This window comes from Tympanuchus pallidicinctus, unplaced genomic scaffold (genome assembly GCF_026119805.1).
Source record: "Tympanuchus pallidicinctus isolate F22 unplaced genomic scaffold, pur_lepc_1.0 scaffold12, whole genome shotgun sequence".
NCBI classification, from domain to species: Eukaryota; Metazoa; Chordata; class Aves; order Galliformes; family Phasianidae; genus Tympanuchus; species Tympanuchus pallidicinctus.
Window position 1 is genome coordinate 10,221,545 of NW_026294637.1, and position 13,439 is coordinate 10,234,983.

At 38.0% G+C, this 13,439-nt stretch overlaps 1 protein-coding gene and 1 long non-coding RNA gene across 6 annotated transcripts in view; one reads left to right on the forward strand and one right to left on the reverse strand.

Annotated features, from left to right (window-relative positions):
* The window catches only part of SLC12A1 (solute carrier family 12 member 1), a 47,837-nt gene continuing 34,398 nt past the window's right edge, over positions 1–13,439 (reverse strand). For all 4 annotated transcript variants that reach the window (XM_052671930.1, XM_052671931.1, XM_052671932.1 and 1 more), the window contains 8 exons: positions 12,482–12,564; positions 9,926–10,069; positions 7,547–7,678; positions 7,213–7,324; positions 5,669–5,755; positions 3,706–3,841; positions 1,696–1,763; positions 1–690 (listed from right to left, as the gene is read on the reverse strand). In XM_052671930.1, the coding sequence (XP_052527890.1) occupies positions 555–690; positions 1,696–1,763; positions 3,706–3,841; positions 5,669–5,755; positions 7,213–7,324; positions 7,547–7,678; positions 9,926–10,069; positions 12,482–12,564 (898 nt within the window). In that variant the 3' untranslated portion in view covers positions 1–554. The remainder of the gene's footprint in view (positions 691–1,695; positions 1,764–3,705; positions 3,842–5,668; positions 5,756–7,212; positions 7,325–7,546; positions 7,679–9,925; positions 10,070–12,481; positions 12,565–13,439) is intronic.
* The window catches only part of LOC128075322 (uncharacterized), a 30,476-nt gene continuing 20,862 nt past the window's right edge, over positions 3,826–13,439 (forward strand). For both annotated transcript variants that reach the window (XR_008203740.1, XR_008203741.1), the window contains exons 1-3: positions 3,826–4,987; positions 5,598–5,654; positions 9,104–9,211. This is a non-coding gene — a long non-coding RNA (uncharacterized LOC128075322). The remainder of the gene's footprint in view (positions 4,988–5,597; positions 5,655–9,103; positions 9,212–13,439) is intronic.

Genomic DNA, 13,439 nt, shown 5'->3' on the forward strand with positions numbered 1-13,439 from the left:
TTCAACTCAGCTAATCAAATTTATTTTGTTCTCTAATCACTTGCATGAATCACTGTATATATTATCCCGAAGTATAATCTCAGATTTTCTTAACTCGTAACATTAATAGCAAAAATTGTCTGAATATTTAGTAGCTCCCTAATTTCCTTTTGAAATTTACATACCACCTTTAGTTACTGCAATCATACATTCCAGTCCATGTCAGAGCTTGAAAATTCATTATCAGCTCTTGTCATATAGAATCCATCTCGTTATCTATGCAACTTTTTTTGTTTGCAAGTTAATTAGAAGCATTTGAATTAACATTGCATTAAATTAGCATTACAATTTAGGTAAAGGCATCTGCTCTAGGCATAGGTTTTAATTTGGCAATATTATAATTAAACAGCGTCGTGGGTATTCTGCTTGCTTTATGTCACTTTATGGCTCTGACCTAATGGATACCATAGTTTTTTTCTCTCCTCCAAGTTGGTGCATTTGATTTTCATTCATTCTGCTTTGTGTTTGCTAGTAACTATGACCGTGCCATTTGGAAGCAGTATTTATTTGCAGATTTAAGAATAGAAAGTCAGTACATTCTTGTGGTTGCCCCTGACCATTAAGATTGGAGGAAGGTTCTTTGAGAGAATTTCTAGCCAAGCCATATACAGGTAATCGGACACTACTCCTTTTCTTGCCACTGGCAGACTCCTGTTCAGATAGACAGAAAATCAGCATTAACATTATTATGAAAAAGGGAGACATGCATTCTCATTAAATATTAAGCAGAAAGTGTTGGCTATTCATGTGAGACTCAGAATGTTCATAATTAGTCTGTATGATTATTTTCATCTTAGAAAGCACAAAGCTAACACCAGGTCTTAGTCTTGCAAACTCTTGGCTTAACGTGGCTATTTGTGGTGAAAATGAACTGCTTGAGAATATCTTTTCCCCCGAATAGCTAAAGAAGCATTCTGAGCACCATCAAGCTGCACACACGGTGAAATAATAATAATAAAAAAAGGTACAGTGCATGCACTTTTTTGCAGTCCTGATTTGTAGATACTGTAAGATGGCAGGTTGGATGTGTGATTCCATTTATGGTAAATATGACACGATCGCTCCTATTTTGAGACCCAGTTAAGTGGGCTAAAGATGTTTATCTCTGCATTGGGAATACTGATTTATGGACTACGTTTAAGAAACTGTTTAAACTTTTTGAAAACTGGTTTGAAAATGAGTTTTTGTATCTTTATTGGTGAGATTTTCCTTTATGCAATTCATCAGCTAATTCAGTTTCACATAACTTGAATTCAGTCTTGGCTAACAACTCTATTGATTATGTGCAAACCAAAATAATATTTTCTCACACTTTTTGTTCTTAATAGCTTGAGGGAGAAGAGGGGAAAGGAAGCATGATGAGTACTTCCTGCAGGTGGGTAAGCAGGTATAATGCTCGACATGTAGAGTAGGATGTGAAGACGACATTTTTGATACATTTTCAAAGATTTACTTTAAGCTATGAAGAAGTGTGAGGAAAGATTCGTATTTAGAGTAGTCCCAGAGAACTGTCAGCCTGGATTTAAGCTCTCAAAATATGCTTAAAAAGTAACTTTCCCCTCAGTGAGTTAATACAAGTATTTCTGTTGATCTACTCCAGAATCCCTACTCAGGTCAGCTTATTCTCCAAGTTAAAGATAAAACTTTGCTACTCACAGGACAATGAGGTTAGCTGCCCTCGAGTGCTCTTGTAAGAGTTCATTCAAACGAACTTGGCGATAACTCTGTTTAAATCAAGACACGGGTTAAAGAAAAAGATTCAGCCAGTGATCTGCAGTCCTTCCTGTTGTCCATGAGATTTTCTGTTACTGTACTGGCAGCTCTGGAAGCCAGGTCTGCTCTGTGACCCAGTGCGACAGAGATGGCAAAATATGAGCCTGTCCTAGGATGTTCTTCTTGATTTGCCTTGTTACCCGGGGGCCAGAGTCATTCCCATCTGTTTAAGGCTTCCTAGGAATGGGGATTGGTTTTGTACTGGCACAGTACCATGTCAGAATCAGATGTAGTTTTGAAGTATTTGTTTGGCTATGTGATACAGCTGTTTGGGAACTATTCAGAGACTCTTGTACTATTATTTGATGGTGGATAATATATTAATTCCTATATCTGCCAGTGCTGGGCTACAAATGGATGAGGCTGGGCTCCTAGTGGTGCATATGGCCAAAAACTGAAACGCAGAAAGTTCCATACAAACATGTAGAAGAACTTCGTTGCAGTAAGGGGTGACAGAGCACTGGAACAGGCTGCACAGAGAAGTGGTGGAATCTCCATGGAGATGTTCAGGACCCATCTGAACACCAAGCTGTGTGACATGCTGCAGGGAACTTGCATTAGCAGGGGGTTGGACTCCATGATCTCTTGAGGTCCTTGTGATTTTATTTTATGGAGATTTAGCCTTAATCATACTGCTGACTGCTTTAAACATGGAGGTTTTTCTCTTGGTGCTTTAGTCAGTGACCAGGCAGGACCAAGCTTAACCATTATATAAATGTGTGTGTACTGATACTTATTTTTCCTCCTGTTGCATTGTCACTGTTTCTGCATACAAGAGCTTACATCTGGGAGTCTTTTATTATGGAGGTGTTATAAAGACTCCCAGCCTTTGATTTATGCTGAGTGTTTTTAAAAGTTTTCTGCAGGCAGCTGACTGCCGTTACTTTATGCTGGCTATCAAATCTGTGAAAAGAGCGATACTGTGAGCAGCCGGTCTGCTTCCTAGCTGCTGCCGTCAGTACTACGGTGTGTAATCTTAAATCGGCATTGATTTCAGCTTATGTTAATATGTCAGACCGTGACCCTTGACAGCTCTGAGCTCTGACTCACAGTTCTTGCTCCACTTGAGGAAGTTGCCAGCACCATGAAGCAGAGATAACTAAACACCAAGTGCGCTCAGGTTAATCCAGCAGGAGCCATAAATGAGATTCCTAGATTCATTCTCTGAGAGTTGCAGCAGAACTTGTCTCTTAAGAATGAACGCTTCTCCATAACCTGTCAGCACTGGCCTGATGAAGCCTGGCAGATCACTACTAAAAGGGTGCATTCCAGCAATATTAAAGTGCATCCCAGTCTCCAGTTTACCCAGTGGATTAGCCAGCATCAGCCTTAAAATATTTCCAGACTGTGGGAGAGTTCCTGCATTGTTGGCAGGTTTAAACTTAGCTCTGCCATTGAAGTAAGAATCCATGTTAAATCTTGCCTTTTGGGCAAATTCCTAGAGCTGGTTGCAGGGTCTGGGTTCAACTCTAATTTCCCAAACTGGTTAATGTTTTGAACTGTTCTCTTTTTAAGACGTTCAAACTCTAAACAGTGGAACTGTCCAATAAACCTCTCAGCAGATCTTATTAGCTCAGGCTTAGCACAGTACTCTGGCTTCTGGTTTAGAAGAGGCTTTCATGTGGCTGGCTTTGAATATGGGCCGAGCTTCCCACTGGCCTTGAAGATACTTTGTAAACATGCTGAGGTGTTACAAAGTGCTGATTAATGCAGTCATAACACGCCTCCAGTGTTCATAACATAAATCCAATTTGCAAATAGCAAATACAGGTTATTTCATGTCATGATTCTAATTTCATATCTCGTATTTCACATTTTCTTACTAATAACTCGAAACATCTGGTCTGAAGCATAAGAATAGGTACGAGAGTAAAAAGGTAGGCAAGGCTTTACCTTTTCTTTGAATGCTTCCAGCTCTGCGTCGGTAATTTTCCATGGAGTCTCTCGCTTTAATTTCTCAGCAGTTGTTATATCTTTGCAGCTTTCACGGAGACGATAGGGTTCAATCATCTCTTCAAAGAATTTCCAACTGAAACAGGAGTTACAAAGGAGGCCTTGCTTCAGGATATGCACTCGCTAGCTTATTTTGTAGACGCTGTGTATGGCAGGCCCTGCTGACTATAAATGTAGCTTAAAAACATGCAAAAACTTTAACTGTTCTTTGCTGCATTATGCCCCAGGTTTTATCTGTACTTCTTCAATATGTTAAGGTAATTTGAGGATGACTAAAAGGTTATTTGAGGATAATGAAACACTGTGTTTAGCCTGTTACAGTTGCAGAGAATTTGCTGCATTTTCCTGATTATACAGTTTTACTGTCACAGATGTAATGAAATAGAAAAACAGACGATATAAATCTCCTGTAGCAAGGGGTTGAGGGAAATGCTGCAGTTTTGGGTGTTTGTTGTTGTTGTTTGTTTTTAGTTTTTTGTTTTTAGTTTTTGTTATATGGAGATGAGATCTGTATTCATTTCCCACCTTTTCCATAGTTTCTCTCTTAATTTGTTCTTGAAGCTATTGATTCTCTGGAGAAGTTTATCATCCTGCCGTACATCCCTGCTTGTCTGTTGGTTGGAAATTTCTAGAATCCCACAGAGACTCCAGGAAGTTTATGTTTTGTTAATGCAAATGTGTTTCTATTTCTGTTAATGTGTGTTTTATATTCTATGCTATCTGTGGGGAGAACCAGAGCCTAAAAGAATTAAGAGACTTAACCTTAGGTTGCACCTCAGCTCAGTGGAAGGCTCTGGGGGGAGAAGAGGAGCCCTTTGACTGTGAAGTATCTATGGACTATGGGTGGGTTGGAAGGGAGGATAGTAAGAGGAGAACATTCTTTAGGACCAAGAGCAATATTATTAATTAGGATTTAGTTGTTCCTAGAGCAAAGCACTGTATACTTTTGTATACAAAAAGTAGAAGAAATAGGCTATAGTGATAGAGAGATGCTTTAGAAAGCAGGGAGTCTGGAATATCTTGGATAATCTCCAACGCATGGAAGGAGAAATCCAATTGTTATATGAGCGAGCAGATTACCCTTGAGCAGAAGAGAGAAGGTGCATTTATCCTTTTTACTGGGCTTTTTTACAACAGATTCTGAAGTAAGAGCTTCCTATAATGTGTGTATGGAAGGCATTGCTATATGAAGTGCCAGAAAAACCAGGAGACATCTGTGAAGGTCAGATTATTACTATTATTTTTTATAATTTGCTATGGAAAGCAAAATGTTTAGTAGCTGCAGGATCTGAAAATAAGCGTAGCTAATACAGTTGGAGGTGGAGTTTCCTGAGCACTATCTTACCAACTTCCTAACTCACCTGAGAACATTAATTCCATAGATAAATAAAAAACTTTAAAAATGTATTTGAGTTATGGGGGTGTGTTATAATATTATTCTCAGGGGAAAGGAAAAAGTATGCTTGTTTTTGACCAGAAAGTTGTTAAGTTTCTTGAATGCATGGTAAAATGCAGAAAAGTGAGTTAGCAGAGAAGAGAACTGTGACTGACTGGCTAATATGATGAAGTGTATTGCAAACTAATGGATATGAAAAGCCAGTATAAACTGCCCTGTTAAATGTAGTGGCTCTTAAATATATTGTCTGGTTAGTCTTCATTAAAATTATGTCTTACCATTGCAACATGAAGAAAAAGGCTGTCTATAGTTTTGACACTTTGGATTGTGATTGTTAAAATGTTATTCTCTTTTTTCGTGCTCTGGGTACTTGGGAAATTATTGCAATAAAGTGACTGTTATTTCATCATCTTCTTTTTTTTTTTCTTTTTTAAAGCTCAGCATACAAGAAACAAGCTCCTGATAAATGCCTGCTGCTAAATAATGCATTTTGGTAATTTTTCTTACCTCTCTTTGTTGGGTTTCATATTGATGTCACAAATGATATTAATGTCAGCAAATTTTATTCTAAATTTGCTTAGAAGCGAAGCCATCCTGAAAACAAAAGAGATAATATTTTATCATTGTATTTCTGAGTGCCTTGCATCAAAGAGAACGCGTAAATGAGTTAAGATATCAAACGCACTTGTCTCATTACCTTTAACTATATGACAGAGTACTTTAAATGCCCTAGTTAGTGTTTCAGTTTCCAATTACAGAACTGGATTGATGTGATCGCTTTGGTATAATTTATTTAAATGATGATTTATGAAAATAACAAAAACTGAAGAGTGTTTACATTTTGGAAAAATGCATGGGTTAAGAACAATTCTTAGTGTAGTTGGTAGTGTATGTTCTAGTGAAAATGTGGTCCAAAATGTTGATATGAAATACCTAAAATATTTTTATGCACAAGTTTATATTGATCTACTCGAATGTTGTCTTTCCATGTTTTCATAAGAGAAAATACAGTGCTCTTCTGCACCAATTGACAGTAGGAATAGTTTACAGCTTTGTGTGCTCATGCTGAGTGTAGAGAATCTGTTGTCAGTTTTGCCTTTGGTATAAATATGGTTGGGAACTCCTGAATTTATTTCTTTTTTACAAACATGTACATATCTGTTCTGCTTAAGGACGTTAACTTTAAGGGTAGTCCTTGGAACTGGCAGTACCACAGCAGTGAGGAGGAACTCTCCTCCGTAAAGGTTTCCTTTATGTGGAAACAAAACCTGTGGCAGCTGTCTTGATGGGGCACGGTGCTGCAATCCTAGTGATACTGGCTGAATTCATACTCCTGTTCTTGCATCTGTCTTGCCTGCTTTCCACTGGAGTTTTAAATGGAGATAACTAACTACATAGTGCTAATATTTCTTTAAGAAGTAGCACCCATCCCAGATTTTCATCCTAAATTGCCTACTTCACCTGGTAGTGAAATGGCTGTGCCTGTAGTGTGTAAAGTGCTTCAGAAGAAAAGGTCCTACATACAGTGATGATAATAAGCTTGTATGAGTACCTTTCATTTGCTTGAAGGCAAATGATTATGAAATCTAGACTTCTTAAAAAAGTTAACTGACTTGGTCTTTAATTGATTAACTTGATCTTTACCTTCCTTACATTTTTACTATGGTTAATTATATTCATGTGGGCTATGATAGTTGCATATGAGAAGCATTGTGTGCAATTTCACTTACTGTTAACTAGATAATCTCATGTAAATCCCATAAAACAAGTGATAATCTCATTACAGTGTGCAGAGTGCTCTTTTCAGAGAAAGGAATATGAGCTGTTAATGGGAAAATATCTGGATGTGAGTTTTCTTTGGTAATCACCATTTACAATGAGCCTTAAGACTCATGCCATAAACTCAGCACCTTTCTGTGAGGTACTTTGTTTTTCTTTTAGAACTGCCCATGCTACAGCAAACCTGTTGTGCTGAGTAATTCCAGTTTCTGCTGTATATGTGTTCATCAGTTCAAACTCTTTAAACAGTGAGGCAAAGTAGGGATATTTACACTAGTTTTTCTTCTTCGATCCTATTGACTTTTCCTCCAGTGAAGATCCTTAATTTGCAATTTTTCCACTTCTTCCTGATAGTTAGAATGTAAGGAATTAGGATTGTTAGACCTAGACAAAGATAGAAAATTGCAGGAAGACAGAATCAGTGCATTGTATGGTAAAAATGCTATCCTTAACCCTGCCAACGTTGGAGATGCTTTTTGTCTGTTTATAGTATTTCAAGATAAACTTAACTACATAACTGTAAAACAGTTTTGTGCAAATTCCCAAATGTTTTTGCATGGCAACATAGAAATCTCTCTTCCTGTGGTTCTTACATTAATTCCTTACCTCCATCATCAAATAGCCACCAAATGTCAATTGTGCCTTTTCCTTGTTTCTTTTTAAACTGAGTGCTGGCTTCTAGAAGCTTCTGATTGAATTCTCCCACATGCATTGACTGTACTGTATTAATGGTGCTTTCTGAAATGAGAACGAGAAGATAAGGCAGGTTTCTGAGAAGCTGAATAGCTGTAGGGAGCCATTGGAGAAAAAACATCTGGACTTATTTTGTCACTTTCACATAGTTTTTTGAGTTCCTTCGTAGAAAAATAAAGGAGAAAAAGATTTGTGAAATCTTGTTTAACCTTGCCTTATTTCACCTTTTACTTAGGAACAAGCTGTATGTTTGGGTTTGTCCAAACTCAGTCAATTGCTTCTCTAACCTGGCATGTTTATATGATGTTCACTATCAGACTCTAAAATCAAATAATCTACTTGATACCTCAGATCTATGAGTGCCTCTGTAAACTTAGGGAAGTAGAACTGGCTGTTGTTCCCATAAGGAACAAGAACTCATCTTTCTGAAATGTGTGGTTGCATTCAGTTGCCTGAATCAAGGTGGGCAACTAGAAAAGTACTTGTTTGCTGTCACATGGGTTTGCTTTCTTCTTTAGTCTGTCTTGTTAAAACAGATGTGAAATATTTGTGTAAAGATCTGACTTGCTTGTGCTATAATTCCTATACTCTAAAACTACAGAAGTTGACAGCACAGGTAGTATGGACACCTAATGTACCAGTACACACAGGAAACAAACCTTCTGTAATATTGTGTCACTGCATCATAATGTCTTCAAAAGGTTTATCTGATTATTTGTTCTCTGTATCTTGTTAACTATCCTAGATTTCACTGGCACTTTCAAAAGCAATTAAGGAATATATGATAAATTTTAGGAATAAATGCCTGTTGCTTGGTGTTTGTTTACAAGCTTATCTTCTGTTGGAAAGTACAGAATTTCATAAAGCTAACAGTTAATACATACCACTAACTGGTTCTAGCAAGAGCACACATTAGACTAAGACTGGAAGGCAGAAAACGGAGGCAAGGATGGCAATTTCTGTGTGCTTGAGAGGGTTGTTATTTCCTGAAAATAAACTTTGCTTCCTGCTCTTTGCTTGGCTGTTGTCAAAAGTTATGGTCCCATCCATGCACTAATAGCATCTCTAATTCCATCTTTTGAAGCCTGTGGCTTTATTACTGCTTCTCTTCCAATGACTTAAAAAAATACAATCTCAGAACAGCATAAATGGAGCAGACAGGCTTCTGTAGAGATTTTACTTTGCCGGGTTGCTTTGTTCTGTTTCCTATATTTCTAAAGCATGTACACAACAGTTCTAAAGAAGCTGTGGGCTTTCCTCTACGATTGTAACATTTGTGCTAGAAGATGCAACAACTTCGGGGAGGAAGCATATTACATGATTTGTGACTTTCAGAACTAAATAAGCAGGTATTTGAAGAAAGGGTGCACATTTCTTGGTGTTTTTTTTAAATAAAAATATATTCTACTGAAGCCTGCAAAATGAACTGAAGTCTGCAAAGTAAAGAATAACAACATTCTGTGTTTTCAGTCTGTAGATCTTCTTGATACCTCCAAGAGCTGCATGCACAGCCAGATGTAATAGACTCTGCAGGTGAAAATTCTGAAAATACTTATCTGCATACAAGCATAACTTCAGGTGGGTCATTATCATTGCAGCCTAGCAATTCTGAAATGAGACCTTTAATTTTGTCTGTACTTCTGTCTCATTTTACTATATCTGAAACGTAATTTTGATTTCATATGCTGTACATTTATGTTGTGTTAATTAGTTATTTTACCACATGCTGTACATATGTACTTTCAGTATTTTTACCATTTTCATTTGTACATTTTTGTGAAATTATGCTCAGAATATAGAGCAGTAGTGCTGTTTTTACCTGTTTTCCAGATGGATTGTGTGTGTGTGTGTGTGAATGTTGAATAAAATGGGATTGCTTCATATCTGAGTATTTTGCATGTGTTCCTGTTTTCTTCAGAGGAGGAATAAAGTGGCTTTGTTTAAAAAGAGAAAATACCTGTAAAAAATAAGACTTGATCTGTGTTCCTCAAGCATTCATAATCGCGTACAATTTTTGGCAGATGGACTTTTCAACTGAGAGCTTGTTTTTAAATCTATGTAGTGAATGGGAGCAGACAGGAGTTGTGTTCTACATGGTCTTCTACCTCAGGAGGATGTGCTATTCTGGACTATATTATGGCCACTAAGGCATGTTGCACAAGAGAGGCCTCATTCCAGGAGCTTCTGTGTGGCTCGAGAGCTTTGGCCTTGGAGTTGAAGTCTAGTTTTTGCATATTGGTGAGAGTGTGATGAATTAAAGTGTCAGGGAGAAGTTCTCCTTTTGAAACTTACCATTTTTTGTTTCATGTTTTGTGATATTGAGTTTTCTGGCTTTTCTGAAGAATCCACAGATGCCACTTCTTTCTTCTTCAAATTCATTTTCTTTAATTGTAGCTTCCAGTACCAATCTCTCCTGCTCCAGCTTCTCTAATTCCTCTGTATATTGGAAAACGTAAGGGAACTGTGAACGCATCATTTTCTACTTTAAATAAAATCACTTACTGAAATAATAGTGATGTTATAATTGCTGTTGTAGCTCTTAGTACAAAATGTAAAGCTGCTGGAAGAAAGTACTTTGTTCTTGTGCCAATAGGGAAGAGGAAGCTGAATTAATCTCTGGAATCCTTAACACAGAGTGCCCATGCCTTTTGCAGCAGTGGTGTGTACTAAAGGATTAGGTAACTCTTCCCAGATTTCCTTTTCCAGGCCAAATTCAGTATTACTGCACTTCATGGTCACTTAAAGTATGCTATGTATTTAGTTATATTTGAGGGTTGTTTTTCTTAAAAATTTGAAGACACTTTAGGAAAGCTGTTTTCCTATAGTGAGAAAGCTAATGTATTTGTTTTAAGCCCTTGGGCCACTGGACTAAGAACAGGGCTGCATCAGTTTGACTTGAGATTCATGGAAAAATGTGAGGGTACTGAATATGTGATCGGTTTCTATGCTGAAATATTTCTTATCGTTTATTCTTCTAGCATTTGCTGCAAAGAGTTAAGATTTAGCTGAACAATTCTGTAAATTCAGTAATGTAAAAGATAATTTCATCTTAGCAATATTAGACTTCTGCTGAGAAAGGAGTACCATGTGTTATTATGGAATATACTATGGTGAGGTGCTAATTGATATGATACATTTACCTTCAGAAGGCTTTTTTCTAGAGGGAAGGTCGTCCGTTTGAGTTGTATGGGGGCTAAGAATGAGGTAAATGTTAAGTTGTTTTTGTTTTAAAACAAAGAAAAAACCTCATCAGCTAGACATCATAACCACTGCTGGCACTCTCGGTTGCCAACATAAATGAATATGATTTCTTTTACTTTAGAATCCATGACAACCATATGCTTCTAATTATTAGAGCTGATGATAACCACTAACTTAATGGTTATTCAGAAATAGATTTTCAGTTTCTCTCTTGAACAGAATTTCATAGCAAATAGAAAATAATCATTTTTTTCCATTTCATAGACTGCATCTGCTTCAAAGCACTTCTGTATATTTGAGGATTTTCTTTTCTTCCCTACTGTTTCTAACTCTTTCTCATTTCTAGTGTCTTAATGCTTTGTACTTGCTATAGTTTCACTGGTATTCTAACTAATGTATTTTTTCATCAGTCAGTTTCTGACTTAGAGCATGCAAAGAGGGTAGAAAGTTCTACTGCAGGTATTAGAGGGGTTGAGGAAAGCATAGATCTTTTGGGTCTATTTTCTTAAGTTCTCGTTTTGTACTGCAGCTCTCCATGCACATCAGGCTGCCAGAGAGGCTGCTTGGTAAATATTTGCATATTCTTTTTTGTGTTTCTGGATCGTTTAAATTCTTAGGTGATTTTCTTTTGAGGGCTGCCTTACCCTAGAATCCATCCTAGAAGGAGGAAAGGTTAGGTAGGAGCTAGACTCAGTTTTATTTAGCTGAGCTAGGGTTCTTATGTCCTTTCCGGGTGCTCTTTTAACAGCCGGGAGCGCGATCTGTCAGCAGCTCGGGGATGCTGTGGGGAGAAGCTGGTGGCAGTTTGCAGCAGGCGGCAGCAGAGAGTCGCCGTTCTCCTTTCCTATGAGCATCTCTGCTCTTGTCTATAGATATGATAGATATAGATATAGAATGGGGTCCCTAAATGGAGCTGTTCCCTCCCCAGCATCCATGAAGAGCCAGTTGGACTCTTGTGTCCTAAAGAGGAAAACCAAGGCCACCTCTGTATGTCATTCCAGAAAGCCCTTTGTTTAGATTGTCTGTGTGCTTTCTCTCCATGTTTTCAACCCATATGACATTCTTCTTGAACTCCATGGCAAAAGGTTTTTGAGGGAAAGCTCTTTCTTTCCCTGAGGGAACTCTTGAAGGATATATACTGCTAATCTGAGGAGGAATGAACAAAAAAGTGGAAAGGGGAATTGATTGCTTCCTGTGATTTCAAGATTTTTATGGCTTTCTGGGTCACTGGAAGCATAGCTTCCCAATTCTCAGCAGCCCAGAGGTCTCAGGTAGGCAGTGAGGAAGATGTGTCAAAAGCAGGAAGCAGCCATGCTGCACAGTGACAGGCTGCTCTGGCACAGCGTGATTTTACTGCTTTAGCTTGTGCCTGTGCTAGAAGTGCTTTGGAAGTTGAGTTATATGGTGTGTAGAACTTATAAGTTTGTGAGGCTTGGCCTTCTCTGCAACTGCCAGAGGATGTTGGCTTTAGCAAGGATTTTTAGCAGAATTGAAACTGAAGAAGCAATGAGGAAATGTAGAGGTCACGTGTAGAAACTACTCTAGAAGCTGGATAGTGGCACTACATGTATTCATCAGTCTTCCTTGTGCAGAGCCTGTAGCAATTGTGCATGTGAAATATAATTTAGATGTTGAGATAGCACATACCTTGAACCTGGAGGACCTGAGATATATCAAATCCTTGGCTAATTCTGACAATAATCATGCCAAGTTCAAAATCAAAGGCATCACTGCAAAAGAAGAGAATATATCCTTTTGTATCATGTATGTTGCTGATGGAAAGCTACCTTGAGCATCTGCTCAGTGTTAGTACTCAGTGGGAGTTATTACTGCCGTGTGCTGGGCTGTTCTGGATAAAATTGCAGGAGGTATTGTCCAAGATTAAGTACTGTTCAGTATCAACATTATTTTTCATTAAAGAAAAAAAAAAATGTAAGAGTACTACCACTGGGTATGGGAAAAGATAGGCTATTCCTTAAAATGGGTCTTTCATACAACACTTTTTAGGAGCTAGGCTGCCAGTAGGTAATTTTTTCTCCCTGCTCTAAGGAAATAAAAAAGCTGGGGTGGGTTTTGCTGCAGTTTTACAGGTGAATTTTGAACAAGAATCCGAGAAGACTGTTTCTAAATGACTGTTTCTGGCTAAATCCCAACCCACAGAGCTGCTGAGCCTTTGGCACACAAGAGATTTGAAGCAAGGCTCTTTGTCTGTCTCCTAGGCTTAAAGGAAGAATTCCATGATGTTCTCTTATTCCCTAAGTATGTGCATTAGGGTTGTTTTTCACTGAGCTCCAGCCTACAAAAAAAAAAAGGGAAAATATAGTTCTGCAAAAGCACTGCTGACAGCCGTGCAGCTTCTTTATGTAACGTTGTCAAGCCACATAATCTCTGATTGTGCCAGATGTTTGCTGAGCAGGTCTCGCTAGGTGCGTGAAGCCGTGGAGCTTTTTGTAATGAACAGAAACTTCTGTTTTAGAGCTAGCATTTGTGAGCCCAGATCTCTAGGTATATTCTTACGTTGTTTCTACCTGTCAAATTCTGTATGGAAATGCAGTATTAATACAGAATAGAGGGAGAAAATAGGGGTGATGCTGATCTGGTACTT